Source organism: Tauraco erythrolophus, chromosome 7 (assembly GCF_009769465.1).
Source record: "Tauraco erythrolophus isolate bTauEry1 chromosome 7, bTauEry1.pri, whole genome shotgun sequence".
Classification (NCBI taxonomy): domain Eukaryota; kingdom Metazoa; phylum Chordata; class Aves; order Musophagiformes; family Musophagidae; genus Tauraco; species Tauraco erythrolophus.
This window is the reverse complement of record NC_141471.1, coordinates 40243682-40266910: the sequence shown is the minus strand read 5'-3', so window position 1 is coordinate 40266910 and position 23229 is coordinate 40243682. Positions and strand designations below refer to the sequence as shown.

The 23229-nt window shown below is 37.9% G+C and overlaps 1 protein-coding gene across 2 annotated transcripts in view; it reads left to right on the top strand.

Annotated features, from left to right (window-relative positions):
* TBC1D5 (TBC1 domain family member 5) overlaps positions 1-23229 on the top strand; it is a 322093-nt gene that overhangs the window by 262095 nt on the left and 36769 nt on the right. Inside the window, exons 16-19 of one of the 2 annotated variants that reach the window (XM_086614565.1) lie at positions 1818-1903; positions 7018-7289; positions 11652-11717; positions 17285-17448. In XM_086614565.1, the coding sequence (XP_086470691.1) occupies positions 1818-1903; positions 7018-7289; positions 11652-11717; positions 17285-17448 (588 nt within the window). The remainder of the gene's footprint in view (positions 1-1817; positions 1904-7017; positions 7290-11651; positions 11718-17284; positions 17449-23229) is intronic. The other variant, XM_086614564.1, reaches the window with a different exon arrangement.

Below are 23229 nucleotides of genomic sequence, written 5' to 3'. Positions count from 1 at the left end.
TTCATGGGGGAAAAGTTACACTGTTTGATTACTCGCATAGTAGTCACAGAACCATCAGTTATCCTCATCACATCAGTTTGGATTTGATTATCATAGAAATACATTGAATTACCAAACTCCAGCAATAGTAACTAAAACTGATGCATTGTGATTGCTGACAGTGGATGAGGACTCACTTACAAGCCATATGAATGGGTAGAGTTATGCAAATATTGGTTTTATAACAGGAGAAGAAAAACGTAGAGCGGCCATTGCAATGTGGGTGGTAGGATAGATGAGGATTTTTTTAATGCTTGTCTGATAGCTTTTAGTTGTTCTTTCATTTTTTAATGAACATTACAAACAGGATATATTTTAAAAACGTTTAATGTGTTTCCAAAGAAAGGAAATGAGACATTTCACACAAGATTAAGTCTGACTGCAGGAAACGATCTGGAAAGTCCCAGCCTTAAATTTGACCCCAGAAATCATCCTGGCATTTGCTATCTACCGCCTCTTTAAATCTTCTTTTGTGCACATACAATATTTTGGTCTTTAAAATGCAACTCCTATATCCTGCTCCAAAAATAAGGTTTCCAAGGAAGTAGGGTTATCTGCAGTTTTGTGGAAAATGAGAGGATAAGACTATGGATACTGCAGTCTATAGTGAAATCTGGAGGGCAAAAATACAACATGTGAAACTGAAATAGCCGAAGACTGACTCCGTTAAAAATGTTATGAACTCGCTCTCACCTGTGAACGACTATTTTGGAAAGGTCATTGCGTAGTTCATTAAAACTCTTTTTAGTTTTTGTGAATGAATAAACCTTTAAAGCAAATACTTGGAAAGTATTTAGATCTGGTTCATACAATATATCTGATGATTATGCAGAAATGTACCATTTTGTTTTTTCTTATATTAGAAATGAATTGCTTCAGACCATTTCTCTTCTAAATTTTATATATACATAAAAAAGGGCCTCTGTAGCTCTTTGTTATTTTGGTTTCATCCAAATGCAATTTTTTTAAGCTTAAAAACATTTACATTTTTTTTTGTTTTCAAATAATGTGCTTCAGGATGCATTAGTTTAATCAAGATACTTTATGCTTACACTGTGGTCTAAAATTAATCAATGTTCAGTGGAATATTAGATCTAAAAAGGATGATTTCAGAACTACCAAAGGCAGTGTGTTTCAGTGGACTAGTTTCAGTGCAGACTAAAAAGTGGCTTCTGGTTTCAATATTAATTGTAAACATTTTATTATAGAATAGTTCTTTATTCGTGTTTTGAGCAGAGCGAAGAGAAAAAAGGCTCCGTGTGCCATCTAGTGGCAGTGTTCAGGTGGTCTCCCTAAATTTAATTCTTTCCTTAACTGAGGCACTGCTGATGATGCATTCAGTTCAAAATGATAGCTATAGTTTCTCCTTACTATTTTCTTTAAAAACATGTCACTTTACCTTGGAGGTGGTAAAATTCTATACCTGAGCTAAAGCAAGAAATCAGACGGATATCTGAATTTTTCCAAGAATTATCGATTTAGTTAGAAATGTTGCTACTACAGCTGAGCGCCCCATCGCTGTGTGAAGAACACTGATTTCTGTGAGCACAGAGTGGACTTACTGGTAACACGTGGTGTTATTTTAAGACTTCACTTTTATGTAACTGGCATTACTGCCTTGAGAAACCACTATCCTGGGAAAAGAAATTATTCTTTACATTTCAAATCTTCGTTAATGAGCATACCTTTTGTCTCTGCCTTAAATCTCTCAGAAAATTCTAATAAGGTATTCTTTTTTTAAAAAAAAAGTACTATTTCTTTCCTTTTTATTTTTTTAGAGAAATCCAAGACCAGTGACTCACCAATTCCAACAAAATTTAGATTATTACAAAGCACGTGGAGCAGACTTGATGAACAAAACCCGGTAAGCTATTTCTGAACATGTGTTCACCGAACTAAGACTTTACATAAACAAAATGTTTCATAAATCACTTTTATTCCAAACAGGAATTACATAAGCATTATTAGAAGTGCATGTGTTTATTTCATGACATTTATTTTTAATCTTTACCTTGCCTACTATTACATGAAAAATGAAAATTTTACAGATAGTGTTGTTGTCAGCTCACTGGCACTTTTTTAAGGCTAAGGACATTAATATGCAATTACGTATATACTAAAAGAAAGACGAAAAATGTTGCCAGTGTGAGTTCTGTAGCTGAGCTACTTCCGATAATGCATCTAATCGCAATCTGGAGTATCCGTGTACCAGAAGCTGTGTAAGTTAAATGGAATTAATGTAAATCCAGTCTAAAGTAATTTTTACTAAACCTTTTTGTAGCATTCCTCCCTTTTTTTAGAAACAGTTTCAATCCATACTGCTTAAATTCCTTGTCGAGGTGACCTGATCTGGTGGTCACACACGTAGAGGTGCCCATGCCCCAACTGGGTGGCCGCAACGTGGACGCCGATGGCCGGTGGCTGCCGGTGGCTGCAGGGCACCACGCGGTGCCTGGCTTCAGTTTATACCCTCACAGGCAGTTTCTTGGGTTGCTCGTGACTCCAGCCATATACTGTGCCTGCTCATTCACAGCAACTTGCTGGCTTTTAGGCCTTTGCACCTCTGTCAAACTGTGTTTAAATCCTTTACATTAATGGTTAGCTAAAATTAAAATGGAGTGGATTAAAAAGCTCTTAAAAAAGGAGAAAGGAGCAGAAATTAAAGCTGAGTAGAGTGACTGTAAAGCATCTTTTTATTTGTTTGTTTTAAACAAGACTTCAAAGTTGGGTAAGAGGGTCAAATAGTACTGCATTCTATTGCATTTTCCTAATATTTTTGCTTATTTATTCTTTTAAAAAATGGTCTGAAGAGTTGCCTAAACTTGGAAAACAAATTATTTGAAAATTCCCTAAGAAACATTTCAAGGATTTTCAAAAAAATAAATAAAACATAAAACTCAAACAAGAATCACACCTGTTGGGAATCTAAATTCTAAGGAAACAAATGTTCATTAAACCTATGTAGGAATATAAGTTCATTGCACACGTCGATACAGGATACACACCAAAGGAGAGGAGAAATTGTCTAGAATAGCTCAGATAGAGGAATAATTGGGATAAATTTGTATCAACACAAGAAAATTTAGAGTACATCAAATGTGGTAAATCTGTTTAAGATTGCACTAAAGAGAAAACTGGAAGACATAACATTAGGAAATGCCTCTGCAGTGAGCAGAGATGGATTAGATCGGCTACCAGGTCTTTTTCATCTTTAATTCCACAGGCTTAATGATATATTTAAAATATCTCGGCAAATCTCTAATATATATTGGTTATTTTATCACATATAAAACTTTTTAATCCATCATATTCGTGTATTTGTCTCTCATCTCTCACAATGGCTACTTACTGAAGAGAGAAATGCCTTTGAATAAGGCTTGCTTAAAACAAAGCATTTTCATCTTAGCAGAAAACTGCAGAGATTGAATCATCTTCCTACTGCTGGTTTAAAAATATACCATTCACAGTCAAGGTCAATGATGCTTATTGTGATCAAACAAAATTGTTTGCTTCATAGATGGAATTCACATCTCCTTGATACTCATATTTTTAAACATGCCTTACTTTTAAATGCATCTGCTGATAACTACAACATAATCAATCAGCATTTTTCTTGTAATTGTTGTGCATGTCTGGTACGTTTAGATGGCTAAAATATAGACATTGATCCATGTTTAATAGCTGTAATCATCCTTTCCATTAATATATCAGACATTTAAATGGTAAGAAATAGATTCATTGTTCTTATTTTCCTGAACTTCAGCTCAGTTTTAACGTCCCTCCTCCAGAGATCTAGCACCTTGCTATTGTTTATCTTCTGAAGCTGCAACTCAGAGAAAGTGCAGAATAAATGTTACTTAAGAATACTTTTATTAAGATCAGCTCTTCACAAGAAATTTAGATAATATAATTATTTATTTTTCACATATGTGTATGTGTTCTGAGCTGATCATTATAAGCTTTGTCTCATGCATCTGTTGACCATCATCATTCCAATGATGCAGTCAGGGCAAAGCATCCAGTGGCTTTGTTGCTTGGGTAGCCTGTCAGAGAAAAAGATTTACTTCCAGTAAGTCTCATGTTTTGAGCAAAGTCCACAGTTTTTTTACTGCTTGTCAAGAATCTAGACCTATAGACAACACAAACCTAGGACTCAATGTGCAAGCCATGATTTTCTTTTTAAGGTGATGCTTCAGGTGAGTGAGTGATATATGCCACCTCAATCCTGGTGATTAGTTTCAGTAGACTGAGGGGAAAAAATATGTCAAATATACTAAAGTTTGGGTTTTGAAACTCAACCAAGTTATTATTAGTGTGACCCCTGAAATCAGTGCTGTAATTTGATTCATTGCAAACTGTTGAGAATTGATTGATACCTGCCAAGCCAGCATTTGACTTTTCTTCTTTCACCTTCAAAGCTACAGTCTTTGTTTTCTTTCTGGAATGGAGATGACATTGAGCAAAAGGCTTTATGCTGACTCTTCTGATGACACATATATGTGATGGAATAGAAAAAAAATCCCTTTTTTCCCTGAAGTGTCTCTGCAATACCTTGGGGAACTGATTAATAACTGAATCTCCTTGGTAGTAGCAGAGTAAAATTTAATAGTAATAAACCGTGTCCTCTTCTTTAAAATCATTAGGACCTATTCAATGTGCTTTTGAAATGATTTGAGAGTCCTGCAGAAGTATTTTATAGTTCTGAAGCTGTTGTCTTTGCAGTGACTTTGTCCGCCATTCAGGTCACTATGGGAAGACTTTTGTAATGTCGGCAGCAATCAGTAAAACAGAGAGACAGAGAAACACCCTATAATCATTATTCAGCCATCATTCCTTTCCAGCTTCCAGAAACTGGGAAGCAGCACTTTGTCCCACTCTCTGCGCTGCTGTTCCTCCTAAAAAATGATACGTGCTGCCTTTCTTCATCACCAGTATATGGCAGAAGGGCCCCATACAGCTTGGGGCTGTATCTCCTAAGTGTGCATCTTCTGATTTCTCTCATTTTAACTGTATCTATTCTGAGTCTAAACAACTCAGCTGTTGTTATTTTCTGGATATGTTCTATATGTGTACTCGCATTTATATTGTGTATTCTAAAAAAAAGCACATATCTAGAGACAAATAGGGAAATGATATGAAAAGCAAAATCAAAATTACTTTTCCAGGTGCCTGCACAAGTAACAAGTCACCCATATTAATTCATTTGTAACTTATTTTTAGTCCAACTTCCCCAAAACATTGCAAAACTATTTTTTCCCCAGTACAACAATTGTATTGGTTTGAATTACATGTATTTCTTCAAATTTTTTAAAGACAGCTATTTATATCACTAAAGTACTGATCAGTAAAATAAAACCTCAGGAGTGGAAAGGTGTCATGGGTTAGGCCGCTCCAGCAACTGAACCCACACAGCCGGTCACTCACCCTCCCCCACCCCCAGGAATGAGGGAGAGAATTAAAGGAGAAACGGGAAGCCCGTGGGTTGAGATAAGAACAATTTAATACAGATGATTTAATACACAGTGTAGATGCTCACCACCCCCTCTTATCCGCAGCCCGTCTCGTCCCGAAGCTGCAATCCCGGACGAACGCGAGGCCCCGAAATAGAGAGGGGCAGAGAGAGAGAGAGATAGTACTCCGAGAGTGGGAGTACTGGGAGAGAGAGAAAAAAAAAGGCAACAGAGCAAAAGCGCAGCAAGCACAAAAGAGCAAAAGCGGCGAAAGAGCGAAAGCACAAAAAGCCCTTCTGTCCGGCTGACCCTCACTTTTATACTGGGCATGACGCTGCATGATATGGAATACTAATTGGTCAGTTTGGCCCTCAATCTTAAGTTCCACCATAAATCACAAGGGGAATCGTGTCCCCCTTGTCCCAACTATGCTCCCCCCTTATCCCGCCGTGCTTCTGCACTCCGACACACTGAAAAGTCCTTGGTGTCTCACGTCCAACCACAAACATCAACTTGCTATCAGCATTCTTCTCAGAGCAAGCCTCTGAGTAAAACCAAGACACGGAGCTCTTCTAGCTGCTAAAAAGAAGAGCTAACACTGTCCCAGCTAAAACCAGGACAAAAGGTCTCTGTGATTGTGATATATTCCTGTGAAGGGTATTTCGAGCATTAATTATATAAAACAGGAAAATATTGCATGAACAAATAGGAATGACTTTGCTGATCCCTGGGTTATGTGAACACTTCTACTGGGAATTAGAATCTTCTTTGCCTCTATATTTTAGACAGATTAAATGGTTCAACAATTTCCTCAGTCTTAATGTTGCATATAACTGAATTGAATTAAATAGCCACTGTAGTTAAAAATAAAAAGTAACGATACAGATCATGATCCAGTATATGTGCTATGTTCAGGAGCAATTCTTCAGCTAAATCACTTTCGAAATCAGGATTCCCATTAAAAAGCACTTGGCTTGAAATGGCTGGACTGGCAGAAGGTGAAGTAAAAGCAAGAGACATCCAGCTCTGCCAACCTAAAAATACAATCTAGTGTTAATTTTGCTTATTGAAATAAATGTTTAGATTTGAGTTATTTTGAACATTTAGGAAAATGTAATCTAGCAGAAGTAAATATTAAAACAGTCTTTGAATAAGAAATGCAAAAAGTCAGTTTTATCAAGTTATCAATGCTGTAGAGCCTGGATTGCTTTTTGTCACTTTCACTTTTTTCGCTTAAAAAGGCAAATTAAGAAAATTGGTAGAAACTTGCTTTGGGGTTAGTCTGCATTTTTCAGGAACAAAAGGTCAAAAAAATTTGTCCATGACTGACTGGGAAAAACTTGCACCACACGCAGTCCCTGTTGTTCCTCTGTACATTCCAGTGCGACTGTGGTAAAACCACCTCTTTGTAATGCTCAGATCTTGGAACTTTTTCCCCCAGTTTTGGAGAACAATGCATGCATCGCTATCTGAATCGCTATCTGAATGGTTGGCAAGGATGTGATGACTTCTCCTCTCCTTTTTTCAGCGCCAGTGCTAAGGCTGCCCCACTGAACATTAACAAAGTCTCCAACAGCTTACTGAATTTTGGCCGAAAGCTCATCGCCCCAGCTATGGCTTCAGGTGGGGCTGGGGGTGCTCCTGCTGGCGGGAGCAGCTTTCCTCCCCCTGCAATGCCCATCAGAACCGCAGTGGAACCCCCCCAGCACCACCACCACCACCACCACCACCACCACCACCAGCAGGCACAGCAGCAGAGGATGATGAAGTCCGAAAGCATGCCAGTTCAGCTGGGCAAAGGTAAAACGTATGGAAACGCTACGACAGAAGGAAGCTTTGTTGTACACCTTAAGGACTGAACAAAGTCCTATTATTGATTTTATAATGTTGGGTACATAGTTAGAGGAAATAGAAAAAACAGAATTTTGTTAAGCAGGAGGTCTATGCTAAGTACAACAGAATATTTGCAAGGTAATGAAGAATTACATGTTATCTCAAGAATGTACAAATACTATAGGAAGTTTTGAACCTTTAAAAAAATATTAACCAAAAATTACATCAGACATACCAACAAACTACATCGTTACCATAAACATTAGCCAATTAATTTTTCAGTCTTTTAAATGCAACACATTTTTAACTGTAAGACTAATTTCATATAGTTTTCTCAGGGTATCGGCACAAATCCCATGTATAACAATATTGGCTAAATACAACTGAAGGAAGTTAGATCAATTACACAGAGTAATTCTTAATAAATGAAATCTTATTCCCTTTAGAATGTATGGAGCTTATTTAGAAGTTATTTGAACATAACACGTATTTGCCTTTCCACAATTTCTGATGGCCCTCTGCACTTTACCACTTCTTTTTTACCGCTTCTTTTTCTTGAAGAAGTAGTATTCTTTCTTTTATATTTCTCGAGGACAGTTTATTCAAACAACAAAAGTCTCAAGCTCAGCTTTGGTAGTTGCTTCCTATACTCTGCCAGGCTCCAGGTGCGTTACTGCTTTTCATCTTCAAACAGCCTATGGCAGTATGTTGTTTGCAAGGAGTATGTAGAACCTGCTGCTTCTAGCAACTCATCCTAAATAATGGTTATAAATTAGAGGGCTGGTTGCTGGTTGCTCTGAACCATTACATAGGATTACGTCGTATTTTTCACCAGATTTGAATGTATAAGAAAATGGAAGTAGCACTTTGTAGCTGAAGTTTGTGTTCTTTGTCTTTCCTGTGGCACCCATATGGCCCAAAGTTAGTCCTTTCACGAGGCATCACATCCCCAGCAGACACTGAGGGAGGAGAATTGAAAGGTACAACTGTTCTCTTGAAGCAGAGAGATACAGGCACTTCTGTAAGGGCCGCTGCTTGGCAAAATCCAGATTCGCAGCTTCTCTCAGAGTCCTAGAATAACCTTAGAAGTTGCTCCAGCAAGGGTTTTACAGTGCAGACGTGAAACTGAAACGCAGTGAATCCTTGGTGCAAATCCTGTTCATGACAATAGGAATAAAATTAGGCATGAAACGAAATTATTTCCACAATTTTGGAGAGGCTCTTTTGTTTGCTTTTTTAAAGAAGTTTTCTGTAGTTCCCTTATCTATCACATGATTTATTTTTTTTTAACTTTCAGTTGAAAAGTGGTCCTCAGGTGGTTATTTTCTTTTCCCTGCTTGATATGAAAAAATTGTAAAATTTGAAGCAACTTCTGTAAGTGGATTCGCTTGTAGCTTTATCATGGTCTAGCTGGTCAAGGACAACCCTGTTTACACTCGTATGGGACGACTAACATGTTGCATCATCCAGAAATGCACTTGATACTTTCCATACAAGAATCAGAATTAAAAATTGTACTTATGTTTGGGCTTTGTCATGTATAAGCTGTGCACATATTTCTCGGTTAACAGGAATATGGAGATTTAGTAAAGTTATCAAGAAATTACGCAAATTTATGTTGTAGGGCACAAAGAATTTTTATAGTAAGAGGACATAAAACTTACTGCAACACTCTGGTACCTGCAGTGTCCTCTCACCCTATTCTGCCTATCCATACTTGGGACAACACTTGCAGAAATAATTTAAAGGCAGAAAAATGTAATTTTTTTTTTTTAATTGGCTGAGGTGACACAGTTTTGTTTTACATATTAGTGCCATGCTTGTTGTTCCAGACCTGTACAGTTCTTGGTATACTGCCTGTAGTTGGATAGAAATTGTGAATGACAACATCTAACTACATTTGCAAGTGCTGTAATTAGTATTTTTAAAGAGAAGCCCAAATGGCAGTCGAAATACAAAGTCTCTTAGAGGCTGCCCAGTGAATTCTCCCTGAATTAAGTTTGTATGTAGGAATAGCTTAGCAAAAAAAAAAAAAAAATTTGCAATGACACTGTGACAGAGAGGTTAAAAAGACTCTTTTGAAGCATGATGCAGGTACCTTTGTAAACAACGCAGCACCACCTCCACCATACATTGAAACCGAGAACAACTTTTCAACTTCTGTGCAGCAGGAAAGTATCACCACCTCAAGAAAGTGCTGTACAGCATCTCAGTGAATGAGGGCACTCCCCACAGCTCTGAGAAGTTGCAGGTGTTTTTGTCCCAGGCATTAAGATTTAGGATTTAGGATATAACCATACCCTGAAAAGCTGTCGTTCCACTCCTTCTGTTTGTGCCAAACTTTTTACGTGCCTTTTTACCTTCTGCACTGTCTTTTTTCAAGCTCTGGATTCTGCTCTAGCTTTTGGGTATCTAAAATCTACTTTGCATGGTCTGTAACTATAAGGCTCCCAAGTTACTGACTGGCTGTCACTAAATGTCTTATGTTCCTGTTCTTCACTGTGTTTTCAGCTCCCTGGAACCTTCTGGAGCTTGGTTATTAGCTGAGATAGGCAGAGGCATGGATTTAGGATTTCACTTGACAGACATCTGCACTTCCAGTTAATCTAACACTCAGAAATGCTCAGTTGGACGATATAACAGACCCAAGAGCTGTAAATCTGACAAGCATCAAATCAGTAAAGGAAGTTACCCATTTTTCTTATATTGTATTATTCCTTTCAGGTTTTGAATGCTCAAGTAATGCTGATAATTTAAATTAATATGTAGAAAGTTATACGTTCAAAGAGATTAAATCAAATGCCTGATCTACGTTTTTATTAAGTGTGAAGAAGTCCTTGACAACAAAATATCTTGCAGGACTAGCAAAATTATCCTATGCGAGCTTTAGCAGCTCGGTTTCGGCAGTTAGCGCTCACAGAGCAGCAGCAGTGACAGGTGTCATTCATGCTTCCACCTCCAGGGGTAGCTTGTGCTGGGCTTTAGATGAGAGATGGTTGGTTTACATAATCCATAGTAATTCTTTCAAATTTTGGTACTTGCTGAATTTCTTTAAGAAAAAAGTCACATAATTTAGATAACGTAAACGGGAAAACAGCCGACTAATATTTTAAAAAAGCGTAATTGCAAGCCTGTAATTCCAGATGAGTCTTCGACATCACAAATCACAGTTGAACAAAGTATCCAGGCACCTAATTGGAAATTCAGTTCCTCCTAATAATATATTAATCCTATTCAGCCTGTCCTCAGCACAGAAGATTGGGTATCGTTACTGATTACTTATGCAAGGTAGGCTGCTAATAGAAAAGGGATTAAAATAGTCTCTTGATCCTACACAATGAAGAAATTAATTGGCAAAATTTAAATTCAAATCTTGAGTTCATTGGATTGTCAGCTGAGTTTGTTGTCTTGAAAGATAAAAATATTGATACTGAAAAGTCTGGAAAAAAAAAGCAGAATTGTTATCCTTTGCGTTGTACTGGATTCTTGAGCATTCAGAAACTGCATACTCTGATTACCAAATGACAGTGTGTTGCCAGAAAAAAAAGAAGCATTTCTCTTTCACTTTTTCCCTGATAGTGTCAGATACAGTTTTCCTTCTAGGTCCTTTCATGCTGAAACCCGAAAGGCTTTTTATTTGAATGCCACTTTATCACAAGGACACATTAGAGGACCAGTTTGAAGATGAAGTTCTGCCAAAACTGTGATCAGCTATTTAAAGAGTTTCCAGACTACTGTTTGTTTTTATGAGTTGATACTTCTGCAGTATTTGTTGTAACACGAACAGAATTTCCAGTCACCGAATATGCCCTAAAGAAATGATCTCCATATTTAGAATTATTTATGAACTATGTCTAGAAAATGAGTACACTTTTTCAGGAGGAAAAAGAAGTTGTCCTTAGTGATAGCAGAGCTGAATAAAAATGAAAGAAATAAAATACTGATTAACAAATGCTTTTTTCCTTTTTAAGCAAAATACATACATATTCTTAATTAATTACAGAATTGTATTGACAGTAAGAACGTGATGCTCCCAGACTAGCAGAATGACCCTATGTGAAGTACCAGAAACAAAATGGGTTTGTTTATTTTAGTTCAGATTTTGCTATAATCGGGTTTAAAACCACTGCTTTTTTTTTTTTCCATACGACGCACTGATTATTAAAACTTTCCCCCCTCTGCCTGCTCGTCTACCGTTCTCCAGCCACGCCGCCTCGGTTCGAAGCAGGGTCCTCCCAGCCAAACACCCCAAAGTCGCAGCTCTTTTGCCTTCTTCCAGCGAACCGCGTCGGTTGGGAAAACCACCTAACGCTCTCCTTTGCTCCCCAGGCGAGGCAGCCGCCGGCAGCGAGCCCGGGCTGCCGGGCCCCGCGCAGCCCCCGCCGGCCCTCCCAGGTACGGCCCGCGGGGCAGCGCGGCCCCTTCCCCGCCTGCCGCCCGCCCCGCCGCGCCCGCCGGCCCCGTGCGCCGCCGCTGTCCGTGCAGCGAGCGGCGCTGTTGCGCAGGGAGAAAACGGGCGCCGCCGGCTCGTCGCTCGCTGCCTGCGCCGTGTGCGGCGCTTCCCGCCCTCCCGCTCGCTGCCCGCCGCCATCCGCCCGCCGCGAACACGCCTGCTTGCCCTGTCCTGTGTAGTCCATTGCGCAGTTCGTCACGCGGGACCATCCCACCATCAGTGTGTCTTCGAGTTGTGTTACATCCCTCTCGTTACGTTCGAGGCAGGTGGTTTTGAGCTGAAGGTCTGCTTTAACGCCCTTGGCTTAAGAGGAGCTTACCTGCCCTGGCCTGAAATAATAAGGATACGGATTTGTGTGATGAGGTGGCTCAAATAAGTCTTAAAAGTGCTGGAAGCCTGTGTTCCAACTGCGGTGTAGGAGAAAAAGGGAAACTAATTCATCAGAAGCTGAAAAGCTTTATAAAACTCCCATCGTTCTCATTACAAATTTTAATGCTCTACATCCTGACTGTGGCAAATACGGAGTAATAGATGAGATGATCTGAACAGTTTTGAATTATAGATCGTGCCGCACTTCTCTTCTCCTTGGTATCCTTGTCCTTGCTCTCCTTATAACTATGAAAGCTTTTTTTTTTCCTCTGTAGGAGCCAGAGAACAGTTTTGTGTGCCTTTTGTGCATCTTTCTCTGACTTCTGTGTATTAGTTGATACCTCCAAAGCTCATGACTATCTCTCCTGTAACTTCACTCAAACTTAGTAAGACCTGCAGCTTGCTTTTCTTTCATTGTAAGTCTCCACTTCTCACACCATCATCTTTTACATTAAGTCCTTATTCTCAATCACATTATATTTAAAATTTCCTTCTTTTCAAGACATTGCATGTCTCCACTCTCTGCCCTGCCAATACCAACACTTCAGTCCCTTTTCTCACTACCACATCCGTGTGTTTTCCAAATCGTTTTGAGACAACAGTACATTGGTAACCTTGGGGTCAGCCCCAGTATCTTTAGCCACAGGCAAATAGTGAGCCAGTTAGTGGCCAGCACATGGAGGTAATGCTGTTCCTTTTTGCCCCAGAAGCTGATGTACTTTTAGTGCATGAAATCCTATGCATCATTACTGCAAACTATTTATGCATTTTAGTGTGCACATTTTTGAGAGATCCTACACAGAAATTTGTTCTGACTACTGCTTACGTCAGGGATCCTTAGCTATTTGTTCTGTGTGCCTCATAAGCATTTGATTTCCATGCTTGGGGTTTCTTCAGCTGGTTTCATATAGGCTTTAGGACCTTCTGGTGTACGTTTAGATGGTCAGAGATTAGATTTTTCTAATCTTCTTTGGAGTAGGCATAATGTGTTTATCTGAGCTTGACAGAATGAGCAGAGGAGAATGAGAGTTTTGGTTCAGTGATGTTCTCAGGTTGCTGAATAAGCTGCTAAAGAAGGAGATGAGTTTGGTTAGTTATTAACTGTAGTTTATTGCATCACGTTATACATTTTGATTCCACATGCAGGGTAAGAGTTCTGTTCCTTTTTTTTTTCTTTTTTTTTTTTTTTTTCTGAGGAGTAATCCAAAACTAGAAACTCTCTCAAATGACCTTCTTATTAAGATATTGAGTGAGGAGAACATACCACACTGCTTATTAAGAAAGATACAGAGTCAGTAAGACACACAACAAAGAAGAGACGAACGGCATTTTGTGTAATACTCCCAAGATCCTGAAGTTTCTGCATTGGTGCTACAGTATCATTTCCAAAGTTAAATGAGGGTTGTTAATGCCTCAGAAATTGGTGCACACATAATACATCTGAAAGACTGGAAAAAGCATCATGGTGACTTCAGGTAACTGTTCTTGCAGCAGCTCCACTAAACTTCTGTGTTGGGAAAATGATAGGTGGCTTTTTTGTTACATTAGGGAAAACATGTATGATTGGTGTGACTTGTCTTTCAGCATTCTTATTTACAGTCGTAAAAATGATGACTCCTCTGGAAATTGGAAAAGCGTATTACAGTCCAAGAACTCCGCTTTATCACCTGCAACACACTGTAATTATTCATAAGTGCTATTCTTTCTCAGATTTGTTTGTTCATGCAGAAGGATCTGGTGCATCCTAGGCTTTCTTCTTACCTGGGTATAAAACATAGAAAAATAGTGGGTTTGTCACTTCTGTTTTACTGCATCTCTGTCTTAGTTTCATTACATCTTGTATTGCTTTTATTTTTCATCTTCATTATATTTTATAGTCCGTAAGAACCACATTAGTCAAAGCTCTTGGTGTTATTTGAGCAAATTCCCTTTTAGGACAGTTGTATTCTTCTGTCCACAAAATCCCAGCTATGTATATTTCTTCTCTTGTTTGTTTATGCAAGTAGATGTGTATTCCATTCCTCTAAACTGTGATCCATCTTTGAAGTGTAGCTGTGTAGTAAGCAAAGCAGTGGCCAAAAGGATAGTTCTCTGTGTTTTCAATTTCCTATTATATTTTGAAGTTTTTTGCCTTGGAGATGGAAGACAGAATATAGAAAAAAATAATCCTAGCAAATCATTTTTTCATCATTTTACCAAGCCGTATGATTTCATGTGTTCACGTGTTCCTCAAATATATTTAAAGTATCCCTCTCTCAATGTTATCTATGAAATTCTACCATGTAATCTGCTTATTTGCAGGTGAAGTGGTTAAGCATAGGCCATGCGCTGGAGGAGTATATGAAAAACATGCTTTGCTCATTGGTTAACTTTTTTGTTGTTATTTTTTTGATCTTGATTCTATGTGGAAGATAATTTTGTATTAGTAAGATGAGAGAGCCCATTTAGTCTGATTTATACATAATAAAATATTTTTTCTTTGTACTTTACTCTGTCCACCAAGTAGATTTTACGTTTAACATTTATATTGGCTGCCCCAGCTTAGCTGTGTGAATTTCTTTTATAAATGCTTTATTTGCTAAAATACGTAATTCCACCTGTTCCAAACTATTTTTAAGTGTTAAGTGTAAAACCACACTTCCATTGTAAATTGCCACTATGAAATGCATGAAAAGTCTCCTTCTTACATAAAGGCAACTGCAAGGATAATGGAGTTGCCAAGTGACATGATTTTATCCTAAAATTAGAAATCTTCTAAAAACTTCCTTGTGACTGAATTATTTCTGCTGTTCGCTGTGCAGTTTTTTCTCCTTTTCCACCTCTAGAATTATTTACAGAATTGGAGATTCATGTTCACCTGATTAATGCATATCCCATTTCTCTATAAATAATGCGAAGGCGAAAGTTAAATGAGATCTACAGTCTCCATCTCCTGCACTTTAAGGAAGCTGTTTAGTCTAAGTGGTAGGTGGTAAATGACTAGAGGAGGGCTGGGAAGAAATAGAAAAATTTAGCTGAATGAAGTTGGTGGGAAGGAAAGAATAAAGAAGTTGCAGAAGCAGAAGAGGCAATGTGGAGGGGTCTGAAGAAGAGGAGGAGAAAGACAGAGGAAGGTCCACAGGAGTATGAGAAGCAGGACATAAATTGTAGGAGAGTCATGGGAGAGACGAGCAAAATTAAAGCAGCAGAGAATGAAGGAGAAGGTGGGAAGCAGTTTATATGCCAGCTTTCTTCCAGAAAACGTTGAGAATATTAAACTCACAGCCTTTTTGGGTGTTTGTCTTTTGAGTCTGATTTGTCACATATGATGTTTTATTCTTTGCTAGTTCAGTCTCTTTGCATTTAACAGTCTTCTTGCTAAGAGGATATTTTAAATAGGTCTATATTTATTCCCATAAGAAAATGTGGATTGCTGGTTTCATGTGGCTGTAATTGTGGAATATAAACTGTGTAGGTCAAATACCATGGAGAAATTGGCTTGGGCTCTGTCTTCCCCTAGCAGGTGGCCCAGCGTGGCACTGCTGACTTCCACACCACTTTAAGGACAGTTATTGTTCTTGTGTGAGTAGGTTTTGCTAGTTGTTTCCTTTTGTTTAAAATGTTTGATCTCAACAGAGCTAGTCTACTGTTGTATCTAAATCTGAATTTCTTTCTGTTTTCTGCAGGCTTTTCTGTCTGTTTTCTTTCTTTTATTTGTCTTTTAATTTATTTCTTTAGAAAGCTGTGTCGTGGGGGAAGACCACAGTGCATGATGAAAGAGGGACTAACCCATTCCAGAAAAGGAGTTAATTTTGTATTTTCAGAATTGGTAGTGCATCCACAATGACAAAACACTAAATACTTTGCAAGTTCTGTGCAATAATATGGGACATATCTGAGAGTAAAACTGGTGTAGAGAGTTGTAGCAACCCAGAGCAACACAACATTGCAAAGGAGATGAAGTTGCAGCCATGACATCTGAATGATGGATGCATCATTCTTGATGCTATAGAAGGTAGCATGAAAAACACACACAAAAAGGGAAAGGGAAAAAGGGAGAACATAAACAAACTCAGCAGAATAGCTGAGAAAACAAGAAAAGGGAAGAATTCTACAGCTATAGTTTTATGTGCTATTTTACTTTTTTTCAGAAAGGAAAATTCTAGAAGTGCATTGTGTCATGCTGGGTTGACTTCCTCATAAACCTAACTGCAAGGTTTTTTAAAACTAACATTTGTCGCAATGCAACATTTTCTTAATGACAGTTAATGTAAACTGACATATTAATTGTTTTTTTCTTCTGGAGCTAATCAAAATAATATTTGAAGTTAAATATTTCAGAACACTTTGTGGGCCTGAACTGGGAGAAATGGTCCTTATTAAAGACCACCTGACTGTGTACAGTGTCATGCTGAAACAGCCCAGGCATCTCTCCAGACGTCTTTTTTATGACAGCGGACAGCACTAGATTCTTTTGAAAGGCAACATGAAATGACAATAAGCAAATAGTGAGCAGACTTCATCAAAATGTTTGTTAGGTGGAGATGGCCTTGAAATTTGAAGCATGAGAACCTACATTCTTTCCCAAACTTAACTTACTTTTCCCTGTTACAAGTCTAGATATTGTTATCTAGATGTTCAGTGTCCGACTCATTCTTGGAATCTGACACTCTTGTTCTTAGCTTTCTTGGCCAGGTTTTATAGTTTATTTGTTGGGAGAAAAAGGATTTCCTTTGCAGTGTTGATGACATCAGATTATTTTTTTTTTGTTATGAGATGGAACTTTTGCTCATTATGCCACGCAGAGAAGAGAAGATCCTCAGTCTATGGACATAATAGAGTGTATATATTGAGATAGTATTTATGTAGAGAGATATGTATCATTTAGCATGTATATATACACTATATATCGCATGTTTGTGTATATATATATCTATATATACACTAAGATTTCGTATTTTTCTCTCATACAAAAATTAAGTTCCATGTATGTCAGAATAGCCCTTCAATCCCACAATGCATGCTGACACACTACAACATTTCATTCTGTGTTGAGCTATCTGTGAACCTCGGTGAATGTCGATTAAGACAAGGAAATACTTACAGGAAAAAGAAGCTGCCCATCGATTAATTCTTTTGTTACTTTATACTTGCTTTACAGGCCAAAGTTCAAAAAACATCAGCTCATCCCCAAGCATAGAAAGCTTGCCTGGAGGACGTGAATTTACAGGATCTCCACCTTTGTCTGCATCAAAAAAGGATTCCTTTTTCAGTACGATCTCCCGCTCCCGTTCCCAAAGCAAAACTATGAGCAGAAAAGAATCGGTGAGTTCTTCAACTTTTGAAGCTATTTTAATGTCACACTGCATTAGTTGTTAGAGCCGATCATTTCTCTCATTCATTAAGCATTTGCACTTGAAAATGTTTCCCTAAGCACACATTAACAGCAAAAGCGGAAATAAGCTATTTCAACTGTTTCTGTTGAGTAACATCTCCATTATGGCTTCCATCCCATAATCCTGCCTGAAATGAAACTATGAAAGCGCCCCTTGCCCCTGAGAAAGAGGATAGAACTCCTGTAAGTTTTATTTGCTTTGTTAGACTTTTGGTCTAGTCCTGAAGTTAATAAACAGTTCAGTGGGGAGCACAAATGCTCAGCAGATCCAAACATGTCCATCTGTTGTCCCTGAAATTCTTTAATACATCAGAGGTTTCCCAGTGTCTGTAGCATCTGTAGTCTGCAGTCACAGTTCTATTTCTTGCACAGCCCTGACGTTCCATTTGGCCATAAGATACTATTATTTAAACAAATTGTTTTTATCCAAGAAAATCGGATCTTATCATGGGTGTGTTCCAAAGAAATTCTCATCCCATCAAAGATATTTTAGGAGCACTACGTTGGTAAACCTCATATGCCATGGAGCAGGAGGATGCTTCTTTATTTTATGTACACGTTTCCCTTTGTCTTTCTGCTGAGTAGTAACCAGCTACAAGCTACGTAGTAGATAGAATAAGTTGTATTTTTTCTAAGGTGAAGGCATAGTGATTTTCTCCATTCCATTTTCACAAATGTATGCTCATATAACTTCCTATTGATTTCAATAAATAGGAATTGTTGTAGCAGTATTTCTGTATTACAATATTCTTCAGGTGTTCAAGAGGTAAATAGTGTGCAAAAGCTTAATCTGAACACCTCAAATTTTTGTCTTTAAGCACCAGAATCTCTACTAGTCACATCATATTTTAAATTCAGTATTTAAAATGTTCTCATGAAATGCACAGCTTTGCACAACTTTGTTCAGTTTTTGTTCACTGAAAGAGAGGGTTTAATTCTTGTTCCACATGCTTTAATGTTGCCTAAAGAAAAGCTGTCTTTTGTGGTTAGTCAACAAGAAGCTATAATTTTGGTTTGTGTCCATTTAAAACATAATGAATTGAATTTAAAGCTAAAACAACTTAATATCTCTCTGCTTGTCCTCATCAGTTGAAGAAAAATAAATATAGCAGTATTGAATTTTTCTTTTTATGTAGTTTAACAAGATCTAAATCCAGCATTTGTTTGCAACTATCGTTCAGGCCAGAAATTTGTTTGCACTAGTAGAGTTCCTTCTTATTTCTCTAATAGAAGACATAGAAGAATTTTCTATTATAATATTCATACTCAGAATCCGTTAACAATTAAAATGTTTTTCAGGTAAATAATTTCCCAAATTTGTGATACTTTATTAATTTTTTTTTTCAAGAACTTTGGACAAAGAAGTATTCTTTGAAACATATTTGTAGTCCTTAAGATAATTTTCAGTAGATTGGCAATCATGATAAACTAAGTAAAGCATAAATTTTCAGAAGAATTCTTTGAACTGTGATATATACTTTATGTTGTAGCATTTATATTGTAGAAAAGGTTTTGGGCTAGCAAAATCCATTTCCTTATGTTCAGTTTTTGACTTTAATATAGGGAAAAGGAATTTGTAGCAGCTCCAAGAGGAAAAGATTTGTTTAAATCTGTTCTCTTGCTCAAAACAATGTTTGGGTTTTGTTTTCCTGTAAATTTCATGATACCTGGTTTTCCTGGTTACCCCAAAGAGTTCATCCTGAGGTTCCAAAATAGTTACTTCAGATTACTTCAGTCTTATAGTTGCTTCATTTACAGCAGTTTTCTGGAGGCAAAAGATGACTGGAAAACATACTGGGTTCACATCTTTGTTTTATTTATAAAACTGAACTGGTTTATGTTTTTACATCTGTCTCTAATAATTATACAGATTATGTTGTTAAGTATTGGGGAAATTAAGTTTGTTGGAACATGGCCATGCATCAATCACTTTAGACGCTCTTAAAATCATTCTGGGTGTAACGGATGAAAGAGAATCCATTTCTCGTTCATCTTTGTGCTTCTAATTAGTGCCCTTCCCAGGCGAATGGAATACATACATAAAAATACATCTTTGAACATGGAGTTTAAAAAAAAGTGATTTTTAGAGACCAGATGACATTACTGTAACATCATCATGGGGTGAACAGGAATGTCATCATCACAGATCACACCTGGAGTACTATGTCCAGTTCTGGGCTCCCCAGTACAAGAGAGACATGGTCATACTGGAGAGAGTCCAAGGAAAGACCACTAAGATGGTGAAGGGACTGGAGCATCTTTCCTGTGTGGAAAGGCTGAGAGAGGTGGAACTGTTCAGCTTGGAGAAGAGAAGGCTCAGGGGGATCTTATCAATGTATATAAATACCTGAAGGGAGGGTGCAAAGAGAATGGAGCCAGGCTCTTCTCAGCAGCACCCAGTGACAGGACCAGAGGCAGTGGGCACAAACTGAAACACAGGAGGATCCGTCTGAAAATCAGGAAGCGCTTTTTCACTGTGAGGGTGACTGAGCATGGGCACAGGTTGCCCCGAGAGTGATTGTGAAGTCTCCGTCCTTGCAGATATTCAAAAGATGCCTGGATACCATCCTGAGAAACTGGTTGTAGGTGACCCTGCTTGAGCAGGAGGTTGGACAAGATGACCCCCAGAGGTCCCTTTCCAATCTCAATCATTTGGTGATTCTGTGGCAGGATAAACTGGAATGTTTATCCATTTAATGTCTAAATGTCTATCAATTTAATGTCTAAATTCTTTCTTTCTTAAAGCCTGTATAACAATCTGGACTTTCTCTGGGAGAGTTGTAATCAAAACTGATACTTGATTCATTGCCTCCAGGAACAGGAGGTGTCCATTTCTCATATTAAGGACTTGGTAAGGTAGTAACATTAGTGTTATATTTAGTCTTCTAGATCTCTTTTTTCCTCTCAAATGCAGTGATCAATGGAATGACTTTTTTCCTGCTGTTGTCAGAAACAGATGTCTCCTGTTTTATTTAGTTAAGGAAGTGAATTTACAGCCTCAGGGCTGAATGCACAATATCAGATCATGTTTTGGCAACCGATGGCAGCCTGATGCTTTTCACGTTCCTATTGAGTGGCGCTCAGCTGTATGTTAACATGAGGCCCACCATATGTGTTTGAGTCTGTTTTGTACTCAGCAGTGAGATGGTTCCCTGCCTCTTTATAAAGTTTGCGGCTTTCTGACAAGAATAACTTTGGTTGCAGTTTCTGGAGCTGTCTTCCCATAAACAAGAGCAGGAACATTTTTAATACATAATGCACTCCAGTGCCTATTATCTACTGGCTGAGTCAGTCTTGCTGGAATAAAGTCCTAGAAAATTTCCTCTCATAGCCTGCCTGCTGCCCTCTCCTTTACAGCAGAGTTGGGAAACTGGTTGCATTGGTGGTCCATTTATTTCTCATTATGTTTCCTTTACATCTCCAGCAACTGTTAAGGACAGTACCCCTCTTTTTGCCAAATAGCAAAGCTGCTTAGACCTCGATTCTGGCAAATATGGTAGACTGGTCTCAGTCTCTGGCAGAATATTCTGTGAATTGCTTTCAGCTGTAGAGATGTGCCAGAGAGGGAACTTCGAGTCAAACAATATAAATGTTTTAAAAACTTTCATAAAAAAAAAGAAAATGCAGGAGGAAGATGATTTTGACTGAAAAAAAGTTTTTATTTGGAGAATCTGTATATTTTAATAAGTAAATTTTTACATAAAAGGTTTCAAGTTAAGAAAAATCAAAGTATCCATTTGGAAAATTTGTTAGTTAAAATATTCCCTAGAAGGTAACATTTCTGAGGAAAATCTGAAGGAGTTTATTTTCTTTACTAAAATAATTTACAAACATGGTCAATCAGAATCATCATTTCTTAGCAAAGAAAAACCCTGAACAAAAGTGTCATGCATCATGTGACTTTTGATTGCGCAGACTTTTTAATTAAATCAAATTTGGCAACATATGCTATTGTCCCCATGAGCAGGTAGAAACAACTGTTACTGTCTGTGATTTACCTAGCTAGTCTGACTGATTTGAAGTTAGTTATGAGTAGCCCTACAGGTTAGAAAATTAATGTACACCATTATTTTCAATTAAATAGGCACCTGCTCTACTGATTTAGGAACCTGATTTTAAGTGTACAAACTTGACAATTTTGCTCAAGCGGAGGTGGTATACAAAAATCAAAGAGATAATAAAATAAATATTAGACAACCACACAAAAAAAATCATGCCTATGTAAATTCCTTTGAAGAAGAGCATGCCTTTTGGGCATGGTACCCATGTTGGGTACTTTTTTTATTCCCATATATCTTTTCCCTGACTACTATTTTTAAAATCTCTTTTAAAAGTTTCAAGCAAAATACTTGTCAGTCCATACTTAATGATGCCAAACATTTATTTGGAAATAAAAATGCTATGATGAAATGTCCCTTTTTAGTTAAGCATCGTAAAATGTGCCCAGCATAAGTTAGCGTCTGTACAACAGCCAATTCCTTGATCAGTATGTTGGATTTGTTAGGTCTAAAGTTAAAGACATGATGATTGTTCTCAGTGCCATTAAGTTTAGTGAACTTCAGTGCCTTTACATTTAACTGCAGTTAATACTGGAGGACGTTTGTCTTCCTTATTCTGATGTGATAGGCCACTTCAGATACCTGAAAAATGCAGTTGATTTAGTACTTCAGTGCTTGTCAAATTTTAGAGACAGATGAAAAGAATATTAAATCTGAGATGCTGCCAGGTCATGTGAACAGAGTTCTTTTAGAAAAACCTCCGAGATATTTTGGAAGTGTGATTCTTTTCTGCGTTGCCTTCCTCAGGCTCCCACAACATGCTGAGACACAAATGAAAGAGCTGAAAACAGTACAAGGGGAAAAATAAGCTGCCTTTTAAAGTTTTTTTATTAGAAATACTTGCAAGTTTCATATAATTTAGTAAAGCGACAGCTGTATGCATGAGTGGCAGCTTTGAATCCTAATGCTCCTTATCTTGTTTAGAGTGATTCATTTCAGGGAAAAGAAACTGTACTGTGATAAAAACAGAAAGTTACTTGCTTAGAAAAAAAGATGAATAAAACCCAAGTGGCTCTGCAGTGCTTTTTCTGTCATGAGCAATAAACATGTATACAGAACAGATCTCTGGGGCCATTTGGAAGATTTTAAAAATGTCAGCATAAACTCTTGTCTTTCTCTGGTGCAAGAGATTCGGATACGTGCAGCTGAATTACACTTGCCAGTAACTTCTGCACAGAAGCGAATTAGAACGATATCATTTGAAAGAAGGCAGCGAGAACTTTTAAAATTATTGAGCAGCCCTTTAAAACTGTCAGGGAGAATTCAAGAAACGGCGAAATCATGAATGAATGAGACTATCTGCAGTGTTTACAAAAGGATCAAAGTGACTCAGGAGCCAAGAAGCGCGATCGTTCACTCCACAGCAATCATGTCACCAGCAGAAGGTACAGAAACTTGCTCTGTGCATCCTCTTTCCACACATTAATCATGAAGTTAATGTTTCAGCATCCCAGTGGCAAAGGAAAATGCATCTGACGATCTATGTTGGTGGTTTGAGCTGCCTTTTTTTCCTTTTCGGTGAAAATCTCATCCCTTCATCCTGCTCTTTTAAGATAACACCATGAAATTACTGCCCATTTCTGCGAAGAGCTGAGAGACCTGTACCGAACTCTCAGCAATAACATCACGGACGTGGACGAGAAACATCTCTCT